The sequence below is a fragment of the Sebastes umbrosus genome, chromosome 21 (genome assembly GCF_015220745.1).
Source record: "Sebastes umbrosus isolate fSebUmb1 chromosome 21, fSebUmb1.pri, whole genome shotgun sequence".
Taxonomy (NCBI): domain Eukaryota; kingdom Metazoa; phylum Chordata; class Actinopteri; order Perciformes; family Sebastidae; genus Sebastes; species Sebastes umbrosus.
This window is the reverse complement of record NC_051289.1, coordinates 20,494,106-20,521,487: the sequence shown is the minus strand read 5'-3', so window position 1 is coordinate 20,521,487 and position 27,382 is coordinate 20,494,106. Positions and strand designations below refer to the sequence as shown.

Below are 27,382 nucleotides of genomic sequence, written 5' to 3'. Positions count from 1 at the left end.
CGCTAAACAGTTGGGCTGGTATCCATCAAATGCGAGGAATGTGTGTAGAAATGTGTGACATACTGTACATTCTGGTATGTTCCTGTAAAGTCACCTAATCAGAAGTTCCTCAACATACTCCAACCTTGTCCACATACTTCATCAAAGATCCGGCCCGCCAGCCAGACTTTAAATTTCTCCACTCCTCCGTCTATGGGGTTGGAAACGTCATACTTGCTAGCTACAGCTGAAAAACTCTGCTAGCTTCAGTCGTCATTTCAGCCGACAGAATTCACAGTCCTCGGCTAGAAACGGGAAGCCTGCCTTTGTTTACCTCTGTCTGAAATCAGAGACCTGTTGTTTCGAAAACTATTTCTTTAAAGAGGACCTATCAAAACATGGTGCCAGTTGTTTACATGCTTTAATGCTCAAAAAACACTTTATTTTATCTCAAATGTGTCTGAAACGCTCTTCTGTGATTGGTCAACCGAACCAAACTCTTCGGACTCCACTCCAGCTTCGCTCTGACCAGCTTGGTTTGAGGGCGTGCCAAACTAGCCGCTAGGCAGGTATTATGTAAGGGATAATGTACAGCTAGCGGGTCATTGTTGTGAATCCCGCTTATTACACGGCTACTTACTTAAGAAATCAATAATTTGACACGAAAACGGTCCGCCATAGTCCGACATCAGAACTGCGTCCATAGCAACGGTCTGTTATACATAGCAACGGTCTGCTTTAAAGAAATCACAGACCGTAGAACGCCGCGATAAACCAATCAGCATCCAATATTCAACAAAGCCGTGCAATAAGCAAGTGTGTTACATTGTGACATCGCCACGTTACGGAAGAAAAGGCGGGACTTCAAGCAAGGCGTTTCAGGCAGTTCTGGAGCAGTGTTTCTATTAGGGAGAGGAACTCCCTTTGGCCTGGACCTTAAGCTTTGTAACTTTACAGACCTTTTACATGCACAATAAACTATAGAAAACACTAAAGGAAAGGGAAAAAAGCACAAAAGCATAATAGGTCCTCTTTAAATGAATCAAGTATTTTCAGTGGTAAATCTGCCACTGAATGTGTGTCCAACAGTAACTGTCACTGTATCTGCTCTCTGGAGGGCAATTATGTAACACTGACATTGTTTGCAAACTTACCTGAAATCTATATTTGGCATGTCTGTGCTGAAAGTTCTTGTTCCGTCTCATAATGTGCACACGCCAATACTGATGTATGTGTAATAAGCAAATATCAGCAGACACATTGGCCCGGCTTATTATTGGCTTTAATCTAAAATAACACGCTCTCAGACATGTCTGCAAGACGTAAATGAAGCAAGCAGCTCTGACTGACGCAAAAAGCACCAATCAAGCTCTATCTGGATCCTGCCTCCCCGGAGGAAAATGCATATTGACATATAGATCTTGCTGCACGTGTAACCCTGCTACTGCCAACATTTTATTTGATTAATTTAGTTTGAATTCATAATGCAACTTCTTACCTTGTGATTTAGGCTAATCAAATATTTCTACACATGCAGCTTTTAAGTGTAATTCTTCAAAATCTGTCTGCGTGCTGTCATCGACATCAAGACGTTCAGTCTGATTAGTGAAGCTGACAATAGGCCACGGTTTTCACACCACGAGCTGATGACACGTTCTTGACTTCCAGTGTCTCAGAAGGATGGAAACAGGCAAACGCTGACTTAAAATTGCCACACAGCTGCACTGTAAGAATGAGGAACACATGCTGAATCTATTTCTAATGTATACCAGTCGCGTCTGCTTACTGACCTGTTCTGTGATGCCTTAACAGCACTGAGCTAATCAGCGTGTCAGCCGTGACTTCAGTGCACAACTCGACTCTAAAGCCTCCATCTGTGCGTTTATTTCAGGAGAATTCATCAGACAAGGGCGCCGTTAGAGGATATTCAGAACGGCTGGTTAGACGAGGACCTAGAGTGCTTGCGTTTTGTTTTCTGACCGACTTTCCTCCCGATGTTTTATTCCAAATGGGGACAGACAGAATAAGGCCTTCTGGGAAATCAGCTGTGCGTGTTCAAATGAAAAATAGCATTCTGTTAGCAGAAATTTCTCTAAATCTCTGTGCACTCCTGTTGCTGCACAGCCCCGGAAAAAGAGCAGGGCGGAGGATGAAGCGGCGAAATCAAACTTCCAGAGCTTGTGGCGCGCGCGGGACCAGCAGTCTGCGTTTCAAGGAATTGTTTGGTGTTGAAAATAGGAACGGGCTGGAGTGAAGATTTGTATTTTTTTTTTTATCTCAGCAGTCTTTCATTGCTTACCTACGTCTCCTTTCATCAACATCCTCTCTCTCTCTCTCTCTCTCTGCCTGTCTGTCTCCCGCTCTGGGGGGTGTATGCAAACAGGAGTTTACAGGACTGCTGTGCTTGTTTGCTGTATCTTTTAAGTGGCTTTTCGGCTTTAGACATAATTAGCTTTGAATCTTTTGGAGTGAGCTTTAGATTTGTATATGTGGACAAATCTCCTCAGAAAGGTAAAAAAAAAATCAAACTTAGTATTGAAGTTCTTTGGCACATGCTGTGACATTGATTTCCTTGAGTTACAGTATGCATACTGATCATGTTTAGCAAAAGTTGAAGACTAAAACTAAAATATATTACTTACAGTTTTTATTAAAAGTGAAAACTGGTAGAATATGGAGCAAGTGAGCAAAACTTCTAACTATAAGGCAAGGAATATCTGCCTGTCCTTTTTACATATCTCGAGAACCGTACATACGATACACTTGGCGGGTGTAAAGGGTTTATGTTACAATAAATGTCATATATCCTGAACACCTTGTGTTATTGCGATCACATTTGGTGGATATGTGTAGATATCATGTCTGCGTGACCATTCCAAATTTAGTGCCATTTGGCCAATAGGTGGCGCTGTAGCGGCATCATCTACCTATAAAGGAAGGAATGTCTGTCTATCTGTGTATGTATGCACGACTGTCCTTCGCATAGGTCGAGAACCGTTCATCCATTCAACTTCACACTTGCCGAGTGCGAGCAGCCATACCGCGTTCTCGACAACGCTGCGAGCACCACTTCTGGCCATTCCCGACGGGCACGCGCTTCGAACGGGCACTGCACTAGTTGCTTAATCTTCCACAGATTTACATTGAACACACACACACAGATAAGATCAAGGCAGTTCTTTGAGTGAGCATGACAACATACAGCAGTTATTAAAGATAAAAACCCCCTCTGGTTTGTTCTTAAATACAGACACGCATAGAAAAACACATGCTGAATACTAAAAAAGACATGTGCATACAGTTTATACAAAAAGAGAAACGTGACAGCCATGTACACAGAACATATCTAAGAAATTCCTGTGGATGAATAAGACAGACACAATATTTGGACTGGGCTTCAAAAACTGCTGGATGGAGATGAATCAAAGCTTTCCGTCGTGCCTCTAATGGAAAAGAGCTTTATCCAGCGGCGGGATGACAGTGAGCGGTGATGGTGGAGGTGAAACACGCGAGCTTACCTTTGAAGAAGACAAACTTTCCCTCGCTGTTCTCGTAGACGGCATCTATCTTGGGCGGCAGGCCCCTCCAGAAAACACTGATGAGCATGGGGTATCCTGGCATCACCGAGTTATCTCTCACGCGCCAAAACCAGTGATCCTGAAAGAGCACAAAGAACGCTGTTAAAAAACAGGAAAAAAAGCGTGATCAAGGTCGCTTAAAAGTTTATTGCCACCAAACAACAAAACTGCCCTGAACCAGGAAAAAATATATATAATGAATTCTGCATATTGTAACACAGTTGGCGGTAAATTAGAACATCTGATAGCGGTGAATTGAGGCCAGCGCCTCGCTTTTCCGCTCTCACAACAAAGCCCGCTGGCGATGATCCACCCAAGCTGCTGCTGCGATAGCCCTGATGGCTTTAAGATCCACATATACTTTCTCAGGTTGCCTGGAAAGCCCGTGAGACCGCCGCTACGCACGTAGAACTTGAAGAACATACTGGGAAAACCATCAAGTAATGGGGGCAAAGTGATAGCCAGGAGCTTTATGAGAAGCCAAGAGTCTCTGATTTCCTCCGGGGGAGTGGGGGAACGTAAGCGCGGCCAAGTGGAAGGTGTGTCTTTTTGATGTTGGATGAAACTTGATGACAGAGGGAGCCGTGGGGAGACCCAGCTGTGAAAGCCATTAGGACACAGCGAGATGTCCCACCCTTTGGCAATAAACGGCCGATTGCGTCTCCCGAGCGGGCCGAACGCTCGGGCCAAAAGGCCTGACCTCATAGCGAGGGACGCAGAGCCGGAGAGGGGAGATAACACATCATCACACCCTGCCTCATTCACAGTGAAAGCTAAATAAACAGGCCATTTATCAAACACTCTCTGCACTGCTCTCTTTCTCTCCCTCTGTCTAATCCAATTGTTTCTCTGGGACTCTCCTCTCTCCCCGGGTTCTTCCTCCTCTTTCTTTTCATTTCCCCTTGTCCCTCATTCCAATTCCTCATCTCTCCCTCTCTCTCTATATACCTACTGCCTCTATAGATTTCAATTGTTCAGCATTTTCTTCTGTACGCGGCCCGGCCCAGTAATTGAAAACAGATCAAACTGTGAAATTCGACCCATTTGAATCCTTTTGACTTTATAAAAGAGAAAATGTTCTTTCTCCCCGCTCTGACGTCCCTCTCCCACTCTGAAAAATAAAGCTCAGACTTCACTTGTAGAAAGGTTTCAGCCGGCACTTTGCAATGACAGGAACGTCTGGAACAATCACAACAAGTTTAGTCTTAGCAGGAGTTGGAAATGTTATGTGTCAGGACAGTGCAGGGTTTGTCAGGCATACTGTCTCATGATAATGCATGCAGAGCAATAAGGTAGAAATTACCATATGCTCTCTATAGGAATGTAAATTCTGGATACCGATGAGTTTTTGTCAGCGTCGAGGAGAGTTTGTTGAAGCGGAACGCAAACTACAGAAATTGCCCTGCGAGTTCTGTGAGCTCAAAGTTAATACTGTACAACACATCACCTTACTGCAGGAGGTGTCTGGCCCGCTCACTTGACTTTTAGCTTCAGACACAAGATTGGTAACTGCTCTGCCTTTAATGGATACTTAAAGAGGACTTATTATGCTTATTTTCAAGTGCATACTTGTATTTTGGGTTTCTAGTAGAACAAGTTTACATGCTTTAATGTTAAAAAAAACGCTTTATTCTTCTCATACTGTCTGTGCTACAGCAGCACCTGGACTACTGATCTGTCCGAGACATAAACAACCACAAAAAGAGACTCCAAATGACTACAAAGAGACGTAAACGACTACGAAAAGAGACTCAAAATGTCTACAAAGAGACGTAAATGACTATAAATAGACTCCAAATGACTACAAAGAGACATAAATGACCACAAAGAGACTCCAAATGACTCCAAAGAGACTCCAAATGACTACAAAGAGACATAAATGACCACAAAGAGACTCCAAATGTCTACAAAGAGACTCCAAATGACTACAAAGAGACGTAAACGACTACATAAAGACTACAAATGACTACAGAGAGATGTAAACGACTACAAAAAGAGACTCAAAATGTTGACAAAGAGACGTAAATGACTACAAAAAGACGTAAACGACCACAAAGAGACTGTAAATGACTAAAAAGAGACAACCAACTACAATAGAGACTCTAAATGACTACAAAGAGACATAAACAACCACAAAAAGTAAGTAAAAGTATGACCTGTAGGTTCCTAAAGACTGAACATCATTGATCTACTTCAGATGAGCTATAACATACTTTGTTGTAGTTCTTCTCATCACCTTTGATTTAGTAAAATAAAATGACCAACAAGTGGCTCTAACAAAGCTTGGACCCATTTATCAGCTTGAGCTTCTAAAAATTACACTTCAAAAATGCCAAAAGAGCCAACTGAAAGTTAACTTCATTTAAAAATCCTTACATATTTGCAGGAAATCTGTACTGTATGTGAAATAGGGATGAAATAATAAGAAATTTGCTTAAATAGAAAAAAAAAAAACTAGAGCAGGGAGGAAGTCCTGCCACTGGCAGATGAGAAAACATATAAGAAGGAGAACAAAGCACCACAATGACAAGCGGAGTCAATGAAGATGCATGGAAAATATTTTTAGTGTGTCCTTAAAAAACTCTAAAAATGAGGTTAAACCTAAAAGCTCGTCATCACCGACATCCAGGTCAACCCCGGGTGAGCATCTGCTGCTGCCATGTGGGCGTTTGCGTGAGTGAAGAGGTGAGAATATGACAGACAGCGGCGTTAAGACGACAGTGTTGCTGATCTCTCACTCGGTTAATGTGACGCACACACTTTCTTGGCTTGGCTGAGGGCAGAATGCAGGTGTAAATAATTCAGAGGGGTGGAGGATATCAGGGTTGAAGCCTGAGAACACAGTAGCTATCAGGATGTCTTTTAAAAAAATAAAAAAAAATCCTCTTCCACAGAGGAAAATAACTGCAGAAGAGTTGTTGTTGTGCATTTGTGTGTTTTCCCTGCTACTAAATAGACTGGAACAAAACTTCTCCATAACGCCGACTGTTGTAAATAAAGAAGTATGACCTTGAAATGCAGTCGCTGCAGAGAGAAGCACTCGTTCAACTTTTAAACCTGCAGCTGTTTCTTTCCATTACTGTTCGTGCTTTACAGTTTATACATGTGGTATAAATGTTCTAATCCAATAAATGTCAACAAAGCACGCAGAGCGCAATATGCAGCAAGTTAAATATTTACGCTAAGCTAGGCTAACTGTCTCCTGGTTGCAGCTTTATATTTAGCGCATGTGGTTTCTATTTCTGTGTGGGGTGTTTAAGAATCTTTTAACGTCTGAAAACGACTCAAAATCTACATTGTACTTGTAATTAGCTATTATTTTAACTTAAAAACAGGTACAAAATGTCCTTGGTGGCATTAAAAAGTCTCTCACATCTTCTTCCGAGGCACCCTGCTATGGCGGGACTCTCCATCTCTTTCCTCCCACTGACAGAAAGGGGAAAGATGCTGAGAAGAGTCGACAGCTCGCTGCCAACTTCGCCGCTGTGTTCTCATTAATGGATGTCGGAATCAAAGCTCGTCTCCGAAATCAGCGGCCAAGTGGCCAATTCTGAACTGCAAGGCGCCCTCCGGCGTCCCAGAATCCCCTGCTCTAAATCTGTCCACATCAAGGAAGGAAGGTCTCTCGGTGACGGGCAGGACCCCTTGTGATTGAACGCAGGGGACTAGCGGAGAGGAAGAGGAGGAAGAGGCTGGCAGTTTCTTTTATTATGGAGTGTCTCGGGATGAGCTCTGGACTGATGAGGGAAGTGTGTTTTCTTCTCTATTTTATCTGACTGCAGGCAGTGCAAGAGGCTCTGATTGCATCTATGTACTGGTCTGCATCTAAAAATGTTTGAGCAGGTGAACCATGCATCGTAATTAGGCACTATTAAAGGAGGTAAAAAAAGCACCGGCCATGTACATATATACATGAATGAGTGATTCTGTCTCCGATGGGACACCATATGGTTTGAGGGTTCACAGAAAGTTGAACCCGGAGTGCCTGCGGTCGTAAAAGCGGTAGCAGTGTAATTTCACTGAGGCATTTACTGGTGACACTGGATCTACGCGGCCACACGGATGACTGCGTGAACCTTAGACGACCTTCTGTCACCCCGCCGCTGAGAAAAATTATCGACCGGAAAACTACCACCTTAACAAGCACGACTCCTAACCTGCCTTTGTAGATTAACGGGCCTCGGATAAATCAGGCACCTCTCAGAGTTGCTGGGAACAATACTTATTACTCCTACTGTTCAGTCGGGTTTGCTTATTTAAACTTCAATCCAAAACTTGGAAGGTGTAACAAAAAATAATGAACCCTTAACCTCCTTTAGTGGTAACTGCAACGTTATCACAGAAGTTAAAGGGGCGCTAAATGGATTTTACACATGAAGTTCAGTTTACACGTCTCAAGGAGAGTTAAAAGTAACAGTAGTATGATGTCTTCTGTGGCTCGTAAAGCAGCTCTCCATAGTTTGAAATAATAACCCTGATGAGGTCATCAGGGTCACGTCGGCTTGGGCTCTAAACTTAACACCATTTTTTTTTTTTAGAAAGCCTGCGTTATAAATTGAAGGTGTGGGATTTGAAAGAAGTTGTCATATAGGAGGCAGGGGGGTCTAGTTAAAGATGGTATTGGGTTGCATTATGGGAAGTGTAGAATCCAGAGCTTTCGAAGCTTGACACATACTAAGGTCTACTTGACTACTTGACAATGACTGTGGGATCATTTGTTTTCTTTCGCATCAGTTGCGCTATACACGCTGTAGAGAAGGAGCGGCTCTTACGTCCATGTAGATACTAACAACGTTTCATCAACTATGGCCGAAATAACCGCTATTGCTGTTTTGTAAACATCGTGGAAGTCCCAGACACGTCGGAAAACCAAACGGCGTCGTGTCTGGCTTCATAACATCATCCGGAGGCTCTTTGTATTCACTGTATCTAGCAGGCATCACGTCTGTTGAATAAATCTGGTTTTCTACAGCGGTATGAACCCAAAATGATCAGATTTTGCTGTGGTTTAATTGCAATAAACTGATTAAAATGATGCCGAAATAACTACATAATGACTATGTAAAAAGTCTGAATTCATACTTTGTCAGGTCTGTTTACAAGACGACAAGCAAACAACTTTTAAAATGCTTGTTTTCTGAATAGTGCACAGATCGATCAGTGTTAGGCTATGCTAACATTGCGCCATTCGCAAACTCGCGTCTATTCGCCTCTTTGCATTGACTTTATATGTAATCGCATTGTGCGAAAAGTTTGCTTTGCGTTAGCGTTTTGACTATTCTTCTTTTAAAAAAAATCAAATCTGACTCTTTTGTGTCCGCCAACTTTATAGAAGTGCAAAACTTAATTTGTAATTTGCTCTACTACTTATTGTTTTATTACCTGACTGATAATAACAAACTTCTAAGTTTTGCTGTAATATGGACTACATTTGCCTTCATGACTCTACAATATTGCATATGGAACCTTTTTTCTCAACAGTTCCTGATGAGCTGCACTACTTTGTGATTCTGAAAGTGGAACATTGAAATATTTCCTAAAACAATAATGTGTCTCTGTAGGGCAAAGTGCTGCTTTCAACGTTTTTGGTTGTCAAAAACAAAAACACGTTTGTTGTAACTTCCTGCCATCCCATATATTGCAAAAATAGATTGAGAAAAATGTTCTATTTACAAAAATCTGTAGACTTCAATATACTTTCAAAGGCAGAAAAGAAGCAAGCAGGAATAATCAGATCCAACGTTTTGACAGAATTAATCTTATTTTCTAGCCTTATTTTTTTCCCTTTTGGAGACCAACAAGGTTCCACTCTGAATTGTGCTAAAATGCTGACGATGTGACTCTAAATGTTTGGTTCTTGTGTTGCAAAAGCCTAATATGGGTCATCATTTTTGTGGGAGTAAACAAAAGCACAAGATGAACCACTTTCAGTCAGAGTAATACCTTTCAATGGTATAAATGCAGCTTTTGCTTCATAGGAAACCTCTCAGTGCTCTCAGTGTACTCCACCAGATAAACTCTCTAAACCCCCCCTGCTTTACATTGCTGGACCACCTGTGGACTTCGGGGGCCGTGAGACTGCCGAGATCTCCGCTATAATGACTTGGCATCGACTTGACTCTGCTCTTCCAAAACAATCAAATGGGGACTGGTGAGTATAGCCAAGCTGTGCAGGCCAAACGGCATGAAGTAACCAAGCGGACAATCAATCGTATAATCAAAAAAAAAGAGTCAGAAATCACCCTTATAAATGGCAGTAACAAGAGACATAAATTCAAGTAAAACCAGAAGTAAGCCCGAGCTGTAAATCATTCCCATTCTGTCTGTCAGCCATCATTTTAACTAGTCTAATACGTAGACCTTGGCATGCTCTGAAGGGAATATATCAAGCTCTGGAGCAACACAAACATCTCCAATTAGGATTCCAGATCAACCGTTTTACAGTTGGGCAGCTCCATCCTACCCCGGAGGAAAGGAGGCATTAACGTGATACCTCAGTCTTCTTGGGAGAAAATTGGCAAAACCCTCACTGAGAATCAAGAAATATTAGGACCACCTGCTCCTCCGGCGAAAGAACACTCACAGAGTGGATCCAAGTCAAACCGGGGATCCCTCATGGATTACACTCTCTAAACACATTTGATTCACTGGCTGAGGCGCGGTGGATTATTGCAAAAAAAAAGGCGAGCAAATCATTTATGAGTCGTAATATTACCGGTGGTCCTAATGATGTGAACGCAGTGGATTTACAGCTGCACTTACATGTGTCCTGTAACAAATCATCCTGCCCTGTCGATCTTTCCCCTCCACTCCTCTATACCTTTGGAAAAAAAATGGGAGCTGGTAGCACTTCAAAAAGGCCAACAGAGAGAAACATTCATCAAAGCCTTCAAAACGGTGGAGCGAAAAGCCCCTCTACACATCAGTGGTGATGCCCACTTCACACTCCTACTTTGTACACTTCGCTGTTTTGAAGGGCGGGTCTATCTGCCTTCTGATTTGTTTTTTTCAAATGGAAACGTCCACTCAGCCGCTGCAAAAGGCAGTGACGTAGGTTAGCGTAGTAAGCTAATCAAAGCTAATCCATAAGGTTATGAATAATGTGAACGCTAGCAATAAGTGGGTCTAAGTTAGCTGGAGCTGGGCTGTAAGTGGGGCTGTACGTAAAATTACTGTTTTTGTGAATGTAGTCTGGTGGCTTTGAAGAGAGCGAAATGGCTTCAGTTCCATTCACAAAAACAGTAATTTTACCTCGCAGAACACGGGAGTTGCCGGTCTACCGCCGCATCGATCGGTTAGTTTGTTTGTGTTATTGTGTGACTTTTGGATTTGAACGTGGCGTCCACAGCGGTACATTGCTTAGCTTCCATGCCGGTACTTCCGTCTGCTTCTCTAAACTGGGAGCATACCAACCGCCATGTATGTAACGTTAATACACTGACTATAAGGCTGTATATATACTGTACGTGATGCAGCGTCATCATGCCTAAGTCAGGTCAGGAGGGAAATGTTTTTAGAAGGGCTTGGGAAAATAGCATTTTGACGCTAAAACATAACTACTTGGACCAGAATTTGAATGTTGGGATTTGAATACAGAAGGAACAACACTGGGAAGCTACAGAAAGATATAAAAAGCTCATAAACATGTCTGTTAATGTCTTTTGCATGTTTTTTTTTTAGTACCATCTGAATGCAACACTCATCTATACAGCACATGCTGCACTCCTGGAGATACATACTGCCATACCTCATTGCCCCTTCGCTTATGAGTTAATTATGTACATTTAGTTTACAATATTAACTGGAAAGCTGGCTGTAATAAGCGGAGAGTTCAAACAAAGAGGGAGAGCCGTGCTGTTTATGCTGAACAGCAATTTACATGGGCGGCCCCTGTGGATCGGCCTCCAAAGAGACTCATTTGGCACACAACACTAAGGACTGTGAGAGTTTTTATTATGAACTAAGCTACAGTTTAACTTGTATGGCAGTTCATACATAAAGGCTTCTAAAAACTTTTATTTAGGTTTTTAATTGTACAGTAGTGTACGTGCAATACAAAACAAACAATAGGAATTATATAGATAAATCTGGCACACTAAAATGTTCGTTGTCGCATTTAAAGCTGCTCGCTGGCCACAAAACATCACATCTCAGCAACTCAGGTATTATAGAAAGTATTAAATGTAAGTGCATCCTGGTAGCCTGATGTTAGAGCACGTAATAAAACTGGAACGTTCCTTGTTCGAGTCCAGCTGGGGAGCTTTTTTTGCGAGTCTTAGCACTCTCTCTATCTCCCTCTGCTGTGAACTATAAAATATAAAAGGCAAAAAATGCTATTAAAAAAGCTATAGAAACAAAGAAATGTAAATTGTAAAGTAAAATCAATGAACAGTACATGGCACTCATATTATACTTTGGACTGTGTTACTGTCACAAATACAAAAAAAACAAACCCAAAGAGATGCCTATCTAATGCATGTTTTCAAGGACTTAACATCAGGAAAGTAATCATATTTGGAGAAATTGCCTGGATTACAAAAAAAAACAAAAACATGAGAGGTCTTTGTGAAAGGAAGCCTTGTTAAAATGATGAATTTTAGTAAATAATAATAGGTTAAAGGGACTGGCATGTTCAAACTACATAAATTATTCTTTAAAAAGTAGTGCCAAGACAATTTCTTGGTGCACCAATGCACCCAAATTCAATGTCAAACCCAAAGATACACTTGAGGTGTATTTAGAGCCAGACTGGCCTTGTATCCTTCGCTTCCTGAACTCATAAAAAAAAGGTTGGCTGAGTGCTGAACGTCCTTTTTGTCTCCAGAGAACCTCTGTGTTCTGCAGAAATCCCATGATCCTCATCACTCTATCAGCCCTGGCTGCTGCCCTGGGAGTAATGAAGGGTGACAGACAGCAGCTACTGAAGGCACCATGGGGGCTGTATTTAGACTATTGTTACAAGAAGATATTATTTTCAACCAAAAAAAAAAAAGAGACAGTTTGAGCTTTGAGTCTAATTTTGGTTAAACACCTTCACAGCTCTGGATCCAAGCATGGATTTATCTTCTTGAGTTTAAAGAACACACTCGGAGAGCGGCGGGTGCACAGAGGACAGAAAGGGTTTCCCCCCCCCTAGCTCCACAAGCCTCTTATTTAACCATTGAATACTATCTATTTATATCTGCAGAAAAATACAGTCACACTCGCATGAAGCATCAGAGGCACTCTTTTTCTCCTTTCTGTGGAGAACACAGCACATCTTTGTGTTGCCTCAAGGTTTTTTCTCTGTTCCTTACCGCATGTTGCCAAGGTCTTGTGCTCACAAGCTAAGACCAAGGATAAAGATGCATTAAGGGACATGTGTACCTTTTTTTCTGTGGCACAGGAATGAAAACCAGGCTGCGTTTGTTGGGAGAGAGGGAAAACTGTGCTGCACTGTGCATGGCATGGTGTTTCTTCTTAGTAAAATAACCATTTGGTCCAAATTCTTCAACTCAACTGGCCCAAAGTAATCCGGGTAGAGCTCCTTTTAGACATAATAGCTGCTCTAATTACAGTATGCACTGAAATACACAGAATCCACCATATTTATTGTTTTAAGCCACATCCACTGTGTCAACTTTTCTGCTAATGTGTAGAAAACTAAAAAAACAAATAATTTATGTTACATGCAAGTGTGCCATTCCCACATGATGCCCACTATGCACATACTGAACATGAAGCAGATTAGCAGAAAAGCTCCCACCCTCTGTATGTTTATGTAATCCTCGAAGCTCTCTAGCAAGCTCTCTCTCCACAGGGTGTTTTCAAACCTGCAGGCCATTTCCATTGGTCTGAATCGAGGGATGAGTCCTTCTTTTGTCGCATTTATCAGCCGATTACGTTATAGCCAGAAATCTCATAGCAGGAAAAGGACTCTCTTCAGACGTATATTGTTGGTTTGGAAATATGATATGAAACTACCCTTCTAGCAAGATCTCACACGTTTTGTTTTGGCCCCGGTAAGAGTGATTGCAAGTGCTTTTCACACCGCTAAGAGATGAAGAAGTTTGGGGGGTAAAACAGCTCCTGGATTAAAAATGACTTCAAAAACAAACAAATAGTGAAAAATGCCCCCAGGTTTGTTTTGATATCACAGACTCTTCACTTGCCTTGAAGACGAACATCTCTCTCCTCAGTATGGCGAGGGTGTTGAAGCCTCCGTCGCAGACGTTGGGTTTGGCGTTGGGGTGGGACGGCCTGTCTCCCGGGGGCAGCCTCGGAGGTCGTGTCTGCCTGTCTGGCTTACGGGGGTCTGATGGAGGATGGGAGCGGGGAAGGGGCGCCGTCGGCAAAGGCTTGGTGGGCTGGGGAAGCTTATCGGGAGGCCCTGGAGGAAGTCAGAGAAAAATATCTCATTTATTATGATACATATAACTGCAACATGTGCTATTAAGAACCAGAAATTCCAAGTTCCACCTTTTTTTGTTTTGGACCAAATTTCTGGGGGCTCAAAAAACAGGGCTCCCCAAGAAGCTACGGTGTAATTCGAACACTGTAATTTACCGTGTATATAATGTTTTTTTCTGTAAAATATATCGAACATTGAATGACATCAGATCTAAAATGTTATTCCTTCATTTAGCGCAGAGATTTCAACTGTGGCAGGAAGTGAAAAAAGTTGCAAAGGAGGTAAGATGTGAAAAAGGAAATTTTTGCAACAAGGAGTTTTGAAGACAAAAAGAAATAACACTTGAGAGATAAAGGAGAGAGAAGATGGAAAAACAAGATGAGCTCATTCGAAAATCAGTGGGCAGAGTTTAACACTGCCAAGTTTAAGGATTCAGCAGCTCACCGAAGCATAATTTGATATGTTAAAATGAATAAAACAGAAATAAAAAGCATACGGAATAAAAAATATACCGTAGAGGTAAAAATAAAAATTCCCTCCCAAATGTCATTCATGATTTACATGAGAAAGAGGGCGAGAGACGTACGGAGGGAAAAACAGAGCAGAGGAGGAGAGGTAGAGGGAGGCCAGGCGAGTGGGTTGTGTGTATGAATAATTGAGCACATGACGACGCATGAACAACACACTGTGTAACTGTGAAAACCAGGATATGAGTTGCCATGTGTTAATTGGGGCCAACAGATGCAGGAATAGATGACGGCAATATGAAAGATGCAAATGTGACAAGCAACCCCCTCCACCCCAGTCATGAAAAGTATCAATGAGTAATGGCGGCATGTATAAATAATGACCCTGAAAGCTACTGTAAACATTCAGGAGTTATGAATGAATGATTAAACGGCTCGACAAATGATTTAAAAGTCAGTGGATGAAGAGAGGATTAAAACGAACTGAGTGAGCAACCGATCGTTTAACTGAAGGAGTCGATATATAGCTGAGCAATTAAACAAAGAAATGAAGACAGGTCGTCAAACTAGCTGCTGATCATAGGATTAAGAGAGGGAACGCCACGCTGCTAGACATCCGCCGGTCCGCACAACTGATCAGCGGCTGTACACCAGAGACTCCATTCACTGACTGAATCAAATCCCCTGAAATACATCCCAGATTAGTGGAGCCAAAGCGCTCTGCTGTTATGTAAGCATTGGGAAGACTCGCCGTCAGATGGACATGTAGACAAAAACACACATAACATTAGGTAAACCCATTGAAAAGGGAAATTAAACATGGCATGTGGCACATTCGGGGTCTTTCAGTCTCATTTTAGCCACTATATTTTTCCCCAATGATGCGGAGATCTTCAGGTGTTCCTACAGATTGGACAAGTGGTCACCCATGTGCCATCAAGGCCCAGCCAATCACTGCAGCAGCTCATTTCACTGGTAAATACACTTTAAACCAAAGAGCAGGAATCTAATCAGTGAGCTCAGCTGGTGTGGCGATTGGCCACGGTGAAACTTCTGCGCCTTAATGGAACATAGGTGGAAACCAATAGCCTCGAGTCTAGACTGAAAACAAAGGAGTCTGAAGAGCCTTTCTGAGTGTCCTTAAAGGGGCGATCCAGCAATTTACTTCCATAAAATCAGGCGGGGGGGCATTATAGTGTACAGTAATGAGTACTTCACTCTGCTGTTTGCGTAAACAGGAAGTTTCCATTAGTTTTTTAGCCAAGAAATACCCAGTGAAGTCTTATTCATGAGAAATTATTATGGGTTTGTAAAACAGGAATCGGAGGAATAAATGCAAATAGCAGGCATTTCTTCTACTGCTGTGACTTTAGCGCCAAGGTGAGAAACAGAAAGAACAGCTAGATGTCCAAAAGTGCAAGAGTGAATCGATCCTCCACATCAAGCTCAATCTACCCCTGTCAGACCTTTTCTTCCCACAATTCACTGCCTGGCTCCCACTGACTGCAAAATCAAAGTCCTGAATTCAACATCTCCTTCCCGTTTTATGTAAATCTCTCAAACTCTTTGGCTTCTTCACCTCACCCATAATTCTCTTCCCATCTCTCACTATACCCTCTCTTTATGGAAACTCGTTCAAACCTTGTTCTTCATCGCTGTTGCCACGAGGAAGAAAAGGAGGCCAACTGCTGCTGGAAAAAGAAAAATGAGACTGAGAGAGGAGCTGCCATCACTTGTCCTGCCCTTCAACTCTCGGTACAACGGAGAGGAGGAGGGGAGGGACAGCAGCGGAGAGGAGTTAAACGCGAGAGGGATGAGGAGAGATTTGATCGCTTGCCCAGGTCTGTCACTCCCAGAGGGACGTGCCCTGACCATGTAAGCAGATGGCAGGTTCTTTTGTGTGTGTGTGTGTGTGTGTGTGTGTGTGTGTGTGTGTGTGTGTGTGTGCAGCCATTCATGTGACAGACCGGAGTCTTCTCAGCGGAGGGTGACTGGTTTACAGCCTCGACAGCTGTACGGGACAATACTGTCACTTCCCCACCAAGTTGGTTTTGAACTTGGATGTCAAACTGAGGTTGAGACGACAATATGGATGTAAAAAAAAAATCATAAATCTAAAAATGTTGGGTTCCTCCGCAACGAATCACGTAAAAAAAACCACACGTCTAGATTGGGGTCTTAGCAACAACATCCACCCCGATGTGCCACTTAATTCAACTCCGAGAGCGTAGAAATGAAGACTACACTGATGCTTACATAAATCCGTTACCGTCAAATTGAATTTCACACTTCTGATACAACCCGCCCCAGAGCTGCATCAGCTTTATGAGCAGACAAAGCGCCGCAATCAGCGTCTGACAGCTCCGAATGTGTGTCAATGAGGAGCGTGTAGGTGCGCCGACGATGAAGCGCTCGCCTCCTGTGATCTTAATTTTAGGTCTTAATCTCAGATCTGTGCTTTATGTGGTTATCAGAGTGATCTTTTGTATACCGCAGACAACACACTATTCCGGTTATGAGAGACCCAGTTATGATGCTTAAAGAGGAACAACGCCGTTTTGAAAATTCATACATGTTATTCCTACGGTCTAAGACAGTCCAAAAATATTAGTAAACATAACAACTCTCTCCCAAATCCAAAAACTAGAGCGCTAAAACTATAAAGTGCGGAGCTGCTCCATAGACAATAAATTGGGAGAGATGTTCTAGATGACACTTAGAGCACCCAGGGGAATGTTCTGGGTACTTTTTGTGTTTCACAACTGAGAACACTACGATAGAATAAAGCTCATTTGGCTATAAAAAAAAGAAATCAAACATTCTGTCCACAAAATCAACCTCAGATTCGTTGTCTGTGGAGCAGCTCCAGACTTCATACCCTATTACATCACAAGTTTGAGACTTCTCTAGTTTCTGGCTTTGAGAGAGAGGAGCTCACATTCACACATATTGATTTAACTTTCCTGGGCCACGGAGATAACATATTGGAATTCTTCATTTGGGTGGTGTTCCCCTTTAACGTCAGGCTAGGTCACACAGCATTTAAAACAAAAACCTTTTTTTTTTCTTTTGCGGTGAAATCTAATTATTTCAATTGAATCACAACAATTAGTGGATTTGCTGGCAGGGGCGAAAGTAAATTTGCACAATTCTGTTGTTGTTGTTGTTGTTGTGTCAAGTTCAACTTTGGTGCACTCAAATTTGCACTGTTGACCAACAGCAAATAATAAGACCTTAACTTCAGTGACAGTTACCATAGACTGTATATAAGAAGTGGACGTAGCCATAGTGACATCACCTGTTGGTTTGGGGACTACGGTTTTGAAGCCTTGAGTTTGACAATTTGGCCGTCGCCATCTTGTTTTTTTGAAACCAGAAGTGACTAAACGCTGAATAAGACATTTTTCTGCGACCAAAATGTTACAATTAACTTCCATGAACTGAAAACACACTGTGAAAGGGTTAAAGTTTGAAGACGAAAACACGGACAACGCCCAGACCGGACAACGCCCAGACCGGACAACGCCGTGGTAGCGACCTGTCAGTCACAAGATAGCCACGGCCTAAAGCATCACCTGCTTTATGGTCTATTTGACTCTAAATGGGACCATAATTTACTAAATTAACATCATACTGTATTGAAGAAGACTTGAAACTAGTGATTGAGACCTTAAACTCATGTTGACAATGTTTACTGAGGTAATAAATCAAGTGAGAAGTTTAAGAATGAAAGTTTAAGGCACTTGGCTTCACTTTTCAGACCTGGAGGTTGCCCACTAATAGTTGCTCTGTACATCCAAACGAAGCCTAGGAGGCCTTACCATAAATCTTCTGGATGCCCAGCAGGTCGTCCATGGGCAGTTTGAAGTTGTCAGTGTCCATGTACTGGTAGAAAGGAGCCATTATGGCCGTGGGGTCGTTGGAGTGTTCGAGGCCCAGCGCGTGGCCAAGCTCGTGGACCGCCACCAGGAACAAATCGTTACCTAGAAACAGAAAAAGAGAGAGAGAGAGGGAGAGAGCGGTCTCCGTTGAGTGCTGTGCACAACAGTAAATGTGTTTGTAGCATTTTATATCTCTCACAAGTTGCACCTGTTCTGCTTGGCGGTGCCAGTGTGGTTCCTTCCAAATAAAGCCAAGTTTTGCATTGCCTGATTTAAATAAACAGCCTTTAAGGGAAAAGTTTTGGCTTTGTTCATGGTTATAATATGTGAATGTGTCTGTATGAGCATAGATAATCCGTTACTTGCGGTATGCATCTCATGAGTGGATTATGTAGCGAGCCACAGCCACTGATGGGACATATTACACAGGCCTGTACACATGTACACATTCATATACTCCCCCTCACAGAGCACAGAAAACCCCCCGCTCTGTAATTAGTCTTTAGCTGTGGTAAGCCGATGACTACACTGGGTTTGACCTTTTGACTCAGAAGCCCTCTGTGGCCGACAGCCAAGCCCCAGCCCGATCCCAACTGTATTATGTTTGGCATATTTGGGATTTAAAGTCGCCCCCTTTGTGTCCCATTCAAAATTCTTCAACTTGCGTCACTGGCAAACCAAAACAACAACAACAACCACTCCTCCTCTCTGATGTTTCGCCAATATGTCGAATCCAACCCATTAAGAAACTCATCATCATTGTTGAGAAACTCATGGGTGTACAGTTACTGCTATGTCTGATGTATAATTTATAACAGTACACTGGCTGTCAGTGGAAAGCTATCAATGGGATTCCAAGGACACATCTAATAACTCAAAATAAATGTACTTCAAAGGAGACCCTTATCCACCCTTTCATGAATAAAATGTTTTGGCAAACTGGGAAATTTTGGTATTAAAAGTCATAAATTTAAAGATACAGTACTTTGGTAAAAATGGGGCTTTTTCAATAGAAGTTTGGAATTGGACCGGTCAAATGTTTTCACAAGATTTAAATTCTCTGTCTCAAGGTCGTCCCTCCCCGCTGCCAACGCTCTTCAGTTTTACCTTTCTCTCTCTTTCTTATCACGCCGAGAGACTCGACAGGAATGAAAAAGAGCATCACTTATTCATTGCAATTCCTACTAAAGTGAGGCACTTATCTGCTGCAAATCTGTCACATGAATAACGCATCAGCAGATACAGACGGTGATTCAGATCGCTTCTTAGCAGGTACAGTACAATACGTTAAGAACTTACGGACCAGACTACCACAGAGAAATGGCCTTATTGGAGACGTGTGGAGGATACTTGACCGTATACATGTCAGTGAGTCTTTATAAGGTTGATGTAAAGGCCTCCATTGCACGGGTGTAAAAAAGACTGCATTAATATCCAGGGTTTTGCTGAAAATGCTCCGCTATTCAGCCAAATTCTTCCAATGAAATACATCGATGGCTGGTAAAAGTACAGAAACTGAGGCAAAATTTATGCAAGCTTGTAATATTGAACAAGTGTCTGGAGATAAGAGTTTATAGGAAATATAGAGAGGCTCAGAAGAGAAGGGAGATAAAGAGAAGAGAGAAATGGCTCAGTGAATCACTTGAGGAGGAAACAGGGTCAGTCCTCTGCAGCTGAGGATCCGTCTCTTTCCTACGATGGCAGTAGGACCAGGGGAGTGAGGTGCTCAATGAAGCCGTTTTAAACATCAAAATATCATTGTCAAATTAAATGTGGTAAAGAAGCTATAGTGCAATTATTGTACAGAAATTAGAGCATGGTCAGTGTCAACTAGTAGTTTTTTTTCTTATGGTAGATGTATTGTCGGTGCAAACTAAGGATTGTCTACACAAACAACTTTTTGAATATGAAAACTCATTGACCTTAATGTAACGGCTGAGTTATGGGAGTGAATGGAGGCTTTAAAACACTTCTGCATCAGTCCTCAATGCAGTACAGTATATCTAACTACAATAGAAGAAGTCTCTGTATGTTGGGGTTTCTCAACAGTCGTTCATCCAATCAACTTCACACTTGGCGGGTGTATTGCCGAGGACCCGAGGAAGTGCAGTGTCGAGTGTGAAGTTGTTTGGATGAGCGGTTCTTGAGAAAGCTGCAAGCGGCAACACCGGAGGCCGAGCAATCGGCCAAACGGACACTGCACTAGCAACTCATAAACTACACAGATCAGTGTGCAAGAGTGAGCTATTTGAGATTTGAATTAAAATTTGAAACAGGTCCTGAATTATTATACATACTAATAATATGACTAAAATGGGACTCCATAGACTTTAATGCACGATACAACTCATAATAACTCATAACTGAACATGTCATCATAGTTTGTCAGTGTATTTTGAAGTGTGGAGATCTTACCACTGTGTTATACTGGAATTTAGAGGTGGGAATCACCAGGCGCCTAACATTACGATATTATCAAGATACTTAAATCACAATATGATCTTATTGTGATTTTAAACATTTTGCGATATGTTGAGTATTGCGATAAGATATATTGTGATATGTTAACTTTTTTGTTTTGTTATTTAGCATTCTTCCCGACCAGCTAACACGACATTGGTTGGCACCAATGGATTCCTTTTGTTTTCTAGTTTCATATAATACCAGTATCTTCACTCTAGCCTTCAGACTGAGCCCGCTACTACTCATTAAATTGTTGGGCCAGTGCAGGTCCTGATACTATAGATGCTCCGGTCACATCAGCTGTACGAGTAAAGGGAAGGACGGTCTGTCTTTTTCCATCTCCGTCTTGTTCTATCCCTCAATCTTGAGTCAGCCTTTCTGCCTCCCGGGGCCATTTGAGTTCAGTGTCGTCACTTTGTTTTGGCTGCTTATGTAAGTCACGCTGTGGTAGACAGGGACGTCCTCTTGGCCCCGGGGCCACAAACAAAGCCGAGGAGGCTTGTACTGCCTGGCTAATTATCAGCTGGACGGTATATGCAGAGCCCACACAGGGGAGGGTAGAGAGCGGAGAGAGAGAGACGGGGGAGAGGCAGGCAGCGAAGGATGAAAGAGACAAAGAGGTAATGCGAGGGGATGGCGTACAAGAGGAGAAAAGCAGCGAGAAAAAAAAGTTAAGGGAGGGAGGAAGAGATGAGTGGGAGACAAAGAGTAGATAAATACAGAGATTAAAAAAAACGGCGAGGTAAACTGAGGAGAAAGGGCGTTTGGAGTGATAGCTGCATGAGGAAAAAACACAGGATGATATAGAGAAGGGGGACAAACTGAGGCAAGGAAAACGATAAGGCTCGAGACTATTTGTTATGTTGTGAGATGTTCTAATGTTCCGCAATCACAAGAGATGCAGTTGATGAATTACAGAACTGTGACCTTCGACCTTGGCATTTGTAACATCAACCTCCTGTCAGTGGCTGTATCTCAGCCCTCGAAAAATAAAGCAGAAACAGCAGGATGCAGTCGAAGAAAACAATACCAGGAGAGGAAATACATTACAAAGCTGTGCAGAGCTTGTGTGATAACCCACTGAGGGCAACAGTTTTTTTGTTTGTGGGGGGAAAAAAAAAGACCTACATTCTTATCATACATCTGCGCCTTCCACTGGTTTGGGCAAGAATTTAGCAAAGAAAGAGTGCATCCCAAGCAGCTATTTAAATCATAAAAGCTACATTTGATGCAACAAAACACAAAAAAATCCAGCACTGATAAATTAAGTTTTTCCCATGTTAAGTGGGCAATGACCATAGTGGCAGCTCGCAGCAGCAGTGCCGACTCTCTCCTCAGGGTAGGTCAAGGTTGCTGCTAATGAGATAGTGTAGCCAAGACGAAAAATAAATAAATAAAGAAGGGAAGATAAAGTGGAAGAGGTGGAGGAGGAGAGTCGCTGGAGATTTATGATCAGACGTACCGCTCTCTGTCTTTCCCCCACAGGGTTGCAGTAAAGTAAACAGGGGTTGTGATTAGGAACCAGAAACCTCTACCTGCCTCTTTCTCCATAATTTACCGCCTCCCTGCACACATGCCACTGCTGCTACAGCCCGTCTGCTGGCTGGGGGCGCATGATGTGACATGGGAATACCGGGGGTTTCAGACATAAACACGCAGAAAACAAACACACACCGGCCCACAAATCAGATATGGGGCCCTGGACGCCGCTGTTCAATTGCAATAATAGCTCAGGTTGTCAGCGCGGGCCTCGAGGGGCCTGTAACCCTCTTTGCTTCTTTACTGTTTAACTAAGCACCCGCGGTTCAGTCAATACATGACATCTGACGTCAGCCCGGTAGGCTGTCCACTTGTTGGGTTCTCGATTCTTCTATGCAAGTTTTCCCTTTCGGATGTTCATTATCACGCTCGTCTTGATTTATCAAGAGACCATTTTTTTTTTCTCTCCAGTCAGGAAAGCTTTCAAAAAACTCAACAACCCCTGCACCGTTAATATCAACATCTTAAACTTGCGAAAGCCCGCAAACAACACTATAACAACCTCCAATTATGGGTGCCAAGCAGAGACCGAACATGTTTAACTCCTCCACCCCTTCTTTAGAAAACACAGCTGCGACTGTTACCGCTGTTATCTCATTGCTGTTGTTTTTCCGTCCAAGTCTAAGCAGGCATAAGCACTCTCTTTGTCCCAGAAGACCTCAAATGTTTCCCATTGTTCAGCTCCCACAACTCCCTGGCCGGCTGACAGTGCAGTTTCAGGAAAGGTCTTTGGAAAAATCTGTGCTGCACGGTAAAGTAAGTGCAAAAAGGGGTTAATTAAAACCTTTTGGGGCAGTAGGGCAGCGGTTCCAAATCTTTTTAATGTTCCCCACAGCCCTGAGAGATGAATCGTCAACACCACCATCATGTTGAAACTACATTTTACAAGATTACATTTGACCGCATCATGATAACATCGGAATTTACCTTCTCCCAATACTCATTTTTACTGAATAGAGCCTGATTACATCATAATGTAAATCAATGGCACCTCCCCGCGTTGAAATCGACAAGACGAGAGCCAGTTAACGTTAGCTGTTAGCAGCCCGGAAGCAGCACAATTTAGTATTATTTAGTATTGATGTGATACCTAAGTATTGGTTCTTGTGACATCCCTAATGTTCAGTTTATTGCATATAACGGGATGGTATTTAACACTACTAATTATATAAAAGTGGATAATGTTTTACAAAGTTTTTCCATACAATTGAAGCGTTAGGTCAAGTTTGCAGTTCTACTACTACAATTTGGAGTGGCAGAATCTGGATGTTTCAACCATTTATCCATTACTAATAGCTAACTGCTTAGACTCTGCTCACTTGTTAAGTTGTTTTCATGCCCCCTATCAATTATAACATGTCGACTAGTGTTGCACCCCTGGTTGGGAATCACTGATGAACACATTTCATGAATCTGTGTGGCAGAGATGGGACCAAGTCCAGGTGAAGTCACTGGTGTAAAAGTCCAGGTTGAGTTGCGAGTCTTTTCTGATTTTGTCAAGTCAAGTCTCAACTCATCAAATTGGTGCCTTGAGTCTGACTCGAGTTCAATTGATGTGACTTGATTCCACACAGAGAGGAAACCATCTTATGTAACAGCAGCGTCAATACAAATCTTTAATTTATGTCAAAGTCCTGTTCATGCAGAACCTCAGTTACATGGAATAGAGGGGGTGAACCACCTGAAAAAAGCTAAAATGCGAAGTGACACTGCTGTTAGGTATTCTACCGTCTCTGACACTGGCTGGTAGCTCAACAGTGGAGAGCAGGAAAAGGAAAAGGAAGGAAATCAACTGTTATCCACTAGCGGAGTTGAAGTTCACAATACTGTGACACTGGTTGTTTCTCTGAGCCGGTCCGGTATACGTCATCAGAAATCAGAACAACCTTCACCCCGAAGGAAGCTGGAGATATGTGAAGTGAGGAGGAAAAGCAGAGGGTCCGGAGAGGCAGCAGCGAGAGCACTGGCCGTTCCAGGAGTGCTGTGCTGTACTGACAAGCTGCCAGAGAATCTCGACCCAAGTGGTTCAGCCAGTGCCTGGCTCAGAGGGCCCTGGGCACACACACAGAACTCTGCTGGCTGTCAAAACAGAGCTGTGTGCCTGACATGACAGAGTGACCATTGTGGAGAATGCAGCCAAAGTACAATGGGTGCATTCTGCTGCTTGCCTCACTTTGACACCCTCTCTGCTTCCAACCCTCACAGGACAAAACAGAAACACATAGTGTGCCATTTGCTGCATTTCACCAACTTACAAATCAACTTACAGCACCACGAGTATAAACACCGAGGTTTTCACATGTGAAATTCCAGGAACCAAGTTGGAGTGAAAATATCATTCCTTTCTGGTTTGTTTTGGGCACAGTTGTTGTTGGTGGCCTAGATTATGTATTTGCAACCAATAAAAAGTGGTGATTAGATGTGGCACCCTACCATCACTATTCAGTATTCAGTCAGCTTTGACAAGTTTTCAAGTGAGCCCAGTTTCCATTACAAATAAAGTTAGAAAACACCACCTAATATGATATAAAGTGTAATAAATTTGTAAAGTTCCCTGAAATTCTATCACCTCACACTAAAGTTACCATATTATTTGACCCTTTCTGCTTGGAATTTGTTTGATATTTGAAAAATACCAGTGATGACCAGTCAACGTGACGTCACCCACTGTTTTGAAGCCTTGAGTTTGGCATTTTGGCGGTTGCCATCTTGGTTTTTTGCAACCAGAAGTGAAAAGTTCTAAAACACACCCAACTCCCAGACCGGACAACGCTGTGGTAGTAACCTGTCAATCACAAGGTAGCCCCGCCCTAAAGCATCCCCTGCTTTATGGTCTATTTGACTCTAAATGGGACCATGATTTACTAAATGAACATCATGCTGTATTGAAGAAGACTTGAAAAAGCGATTGAGACCATAAACTCACATTTACAATGTTTACTGAGGTAATAAATTAAGTGAGAAGTAGGCTCATTTTCTCATAGACTTCTATACAATCTGATTTCTTTTTGCAACCAGAGGAGTCGCCCCCTGCTGGATAATAGAAAGAATGCAAGTTTAAGGCAACTCTGCATCGGCTTCACTTTACAGACCCAGAGGTTGCCCACTGGTGATGACCAGTGGAAACTTTGATGAATCCACTGTTGGCACGATTACCCCCAGTGTTAATCAATGTCCTAACCCTGGCAGTATCCATTGAGCAACACTATCCTATAGAGACCGGTCTGTTGCTCCACTTGCTCTCCTCCCTCCCCTCTTCTTCTACCCCTTCACTATTTGCCTGCCCTCTCTCTCTCCCTCAGCTCCCCTAGCTCTAGGCTGTTGACATTGGTTGAGCAACACTTGTGCTGTTGAATCTATTACACTTAATTCTCACAAGCTTGTCAGAGAACAAAACCCCGGCTGACGGGAGCAACATATGTAAACTGGAGTAATTATTTATTTACAGAGACTGCTACAGAGTAAATTCTGTGTGTGGAACGTTGCCAGGGATCCAAATATTGGCCGTTCCTGTGGACTCGAGGAAAATAAACCGACAGAAAGGAGAGAAAAAAAAAATGCTGCCAAGGAAAGGACATCCTTTATTCTTGTCATGTTTATCTCTGTGCAGCACCTGTGAGCGAGACGGGGATGTGTGTACATTTTCATTGTGATCATTAATCATTAATAATGCATTCGCAAGCAATGGTTCAGCACACACTTCTGCAGCTGTGTCTATGGACACAGCAAACAGTAATGTTACTTCCCCAAAACAATGCTGGAGAAAACTTTCGAAACTCAGTGTGTACCAGTAAACTAGTCAGAGAGATATAACATAATAATGTAACACAGTTTTCAATAAACCTAAGAAAAAACCCAAGAAGCCAAAAAAATATAGTACAGATCTGATCAATTTGTTCAATAATGCTCTTCATTTAATGTGGTCTAGGTAAACTTTGTAGAGCAGTGGTTCCCAACCTGGCCAGGATTTGTCTGCTCTGAGGTTGTCAAAATGATATGTGCTCATGTATAACTAAAATCATAATAACACACTTACTGGATAATTTATACAAAGGTTGGTACATCAAAAACTATTTAAAAAGATATATGTTTTTGCTACTTAGTAGCAAAATCTGATGAAATATTCTGCTTCAACCCATATTTGTTGGCGTTTAGCCTTTCAAAAACAACATTTTCACTACGGTCAAAAACGTATTGCTCTCCCGCTTGACGCACACAAAGGGAGGCCCGCACCTGTATTAACGGGGCGGTCTAGCAGTAATCTAACAACACAACCAAATTACAATTATGTAACCACAATAACAAAAACAAAATTTTGGCTCTAACACTATTATAGTAAATTCATTAAGTCGTTACAAAAAAAGAGATCATATTATGTATCTGCATTTACTTGGCGAATCCGTCAAGATGTCAACAATTTAATCATGTTGACAAAACTGACGCGATCTATTCATTAAAGAAATTTGATTTAATAAAAACTCATGAACTCATTTGAATCACACTGAATTCAAATTGAGGATTTTGTTCAAGGATTTGGTGATGATGTCAGAGGGAATCAGCTTTTCTTAGATACAAGTAGGGGGGCTTCAGGGAAAATAAGTTGGGAAGCACTGTTGTAGAGCTTCACATTGGACCCTCCATAAGTCATTAAGGTTCTCCGCTAAGTTCAGCAAACAAGTGATAACCCACCACCAAATACATCCTCAACTTTTACAGACTCCTGGCTTGTTACTTCTATTGCTACTACTATCTTCTATGAGAAAAAAATAAAATCTTCACTGCTTTTCCACAGTTGCCAACTGGCACTTCTCCCATCAATGCTTACTACAAAGTTGAAGTGGCTGTTGAAATATGAATACTGAGAAGTAAAAAAAATAGCTAAAATGGAAGTGTTTCAGAAGTTTCAATCTGTTTCAACTTTGCAGCTGACATTTTAACTACTTGTATCACTCACACATCAGCTGACATGTCCACTGCTTTCATCTTTTACTCTTCAACTCCTTTCATCTCTTACTCTTCAATTGATAATTCAACTGCTTTCAGTGGTTATACATCAGCTGATATTTTAACTGCGTTCATCTCTTT

General features: G+C 42.2%; 1 protein-coding gene across 5 annotated transcripts in view; it reads right to left on the bottom strand.

The window, feature by feature from the left end:
- LOC119480373 (matrix metalloproteinase-16-like) overlaps positions 1-27,382 on the bottom strand; it is a 167,393-nt gene that overhangs the window by 13,369 nt on the left and 126,642 nt on the right. For all 5 annotated transcript variants that reach the window (XM_037756529.1, XM_037756527.1, XM_037756528.1 and 2 more), the window contains 3 exons: positions 18,236-18,397; positions 13,709-13,926; positions 3,498-3,636 (listed from right to left, as the gene is read on the bottom strand). In XM_037756529.1, coding sequence (XP_037612457.1) covers positions 3,498-3,636; positions 13,709-13,926; positions 18,236-18,397 — 519 coding nt within the window. The remainder of the gene's footprint in view (positions 1-3,497; positions 3,637-13,708; positions 13,927-18,235; positions 18,398-27,382) is intronic.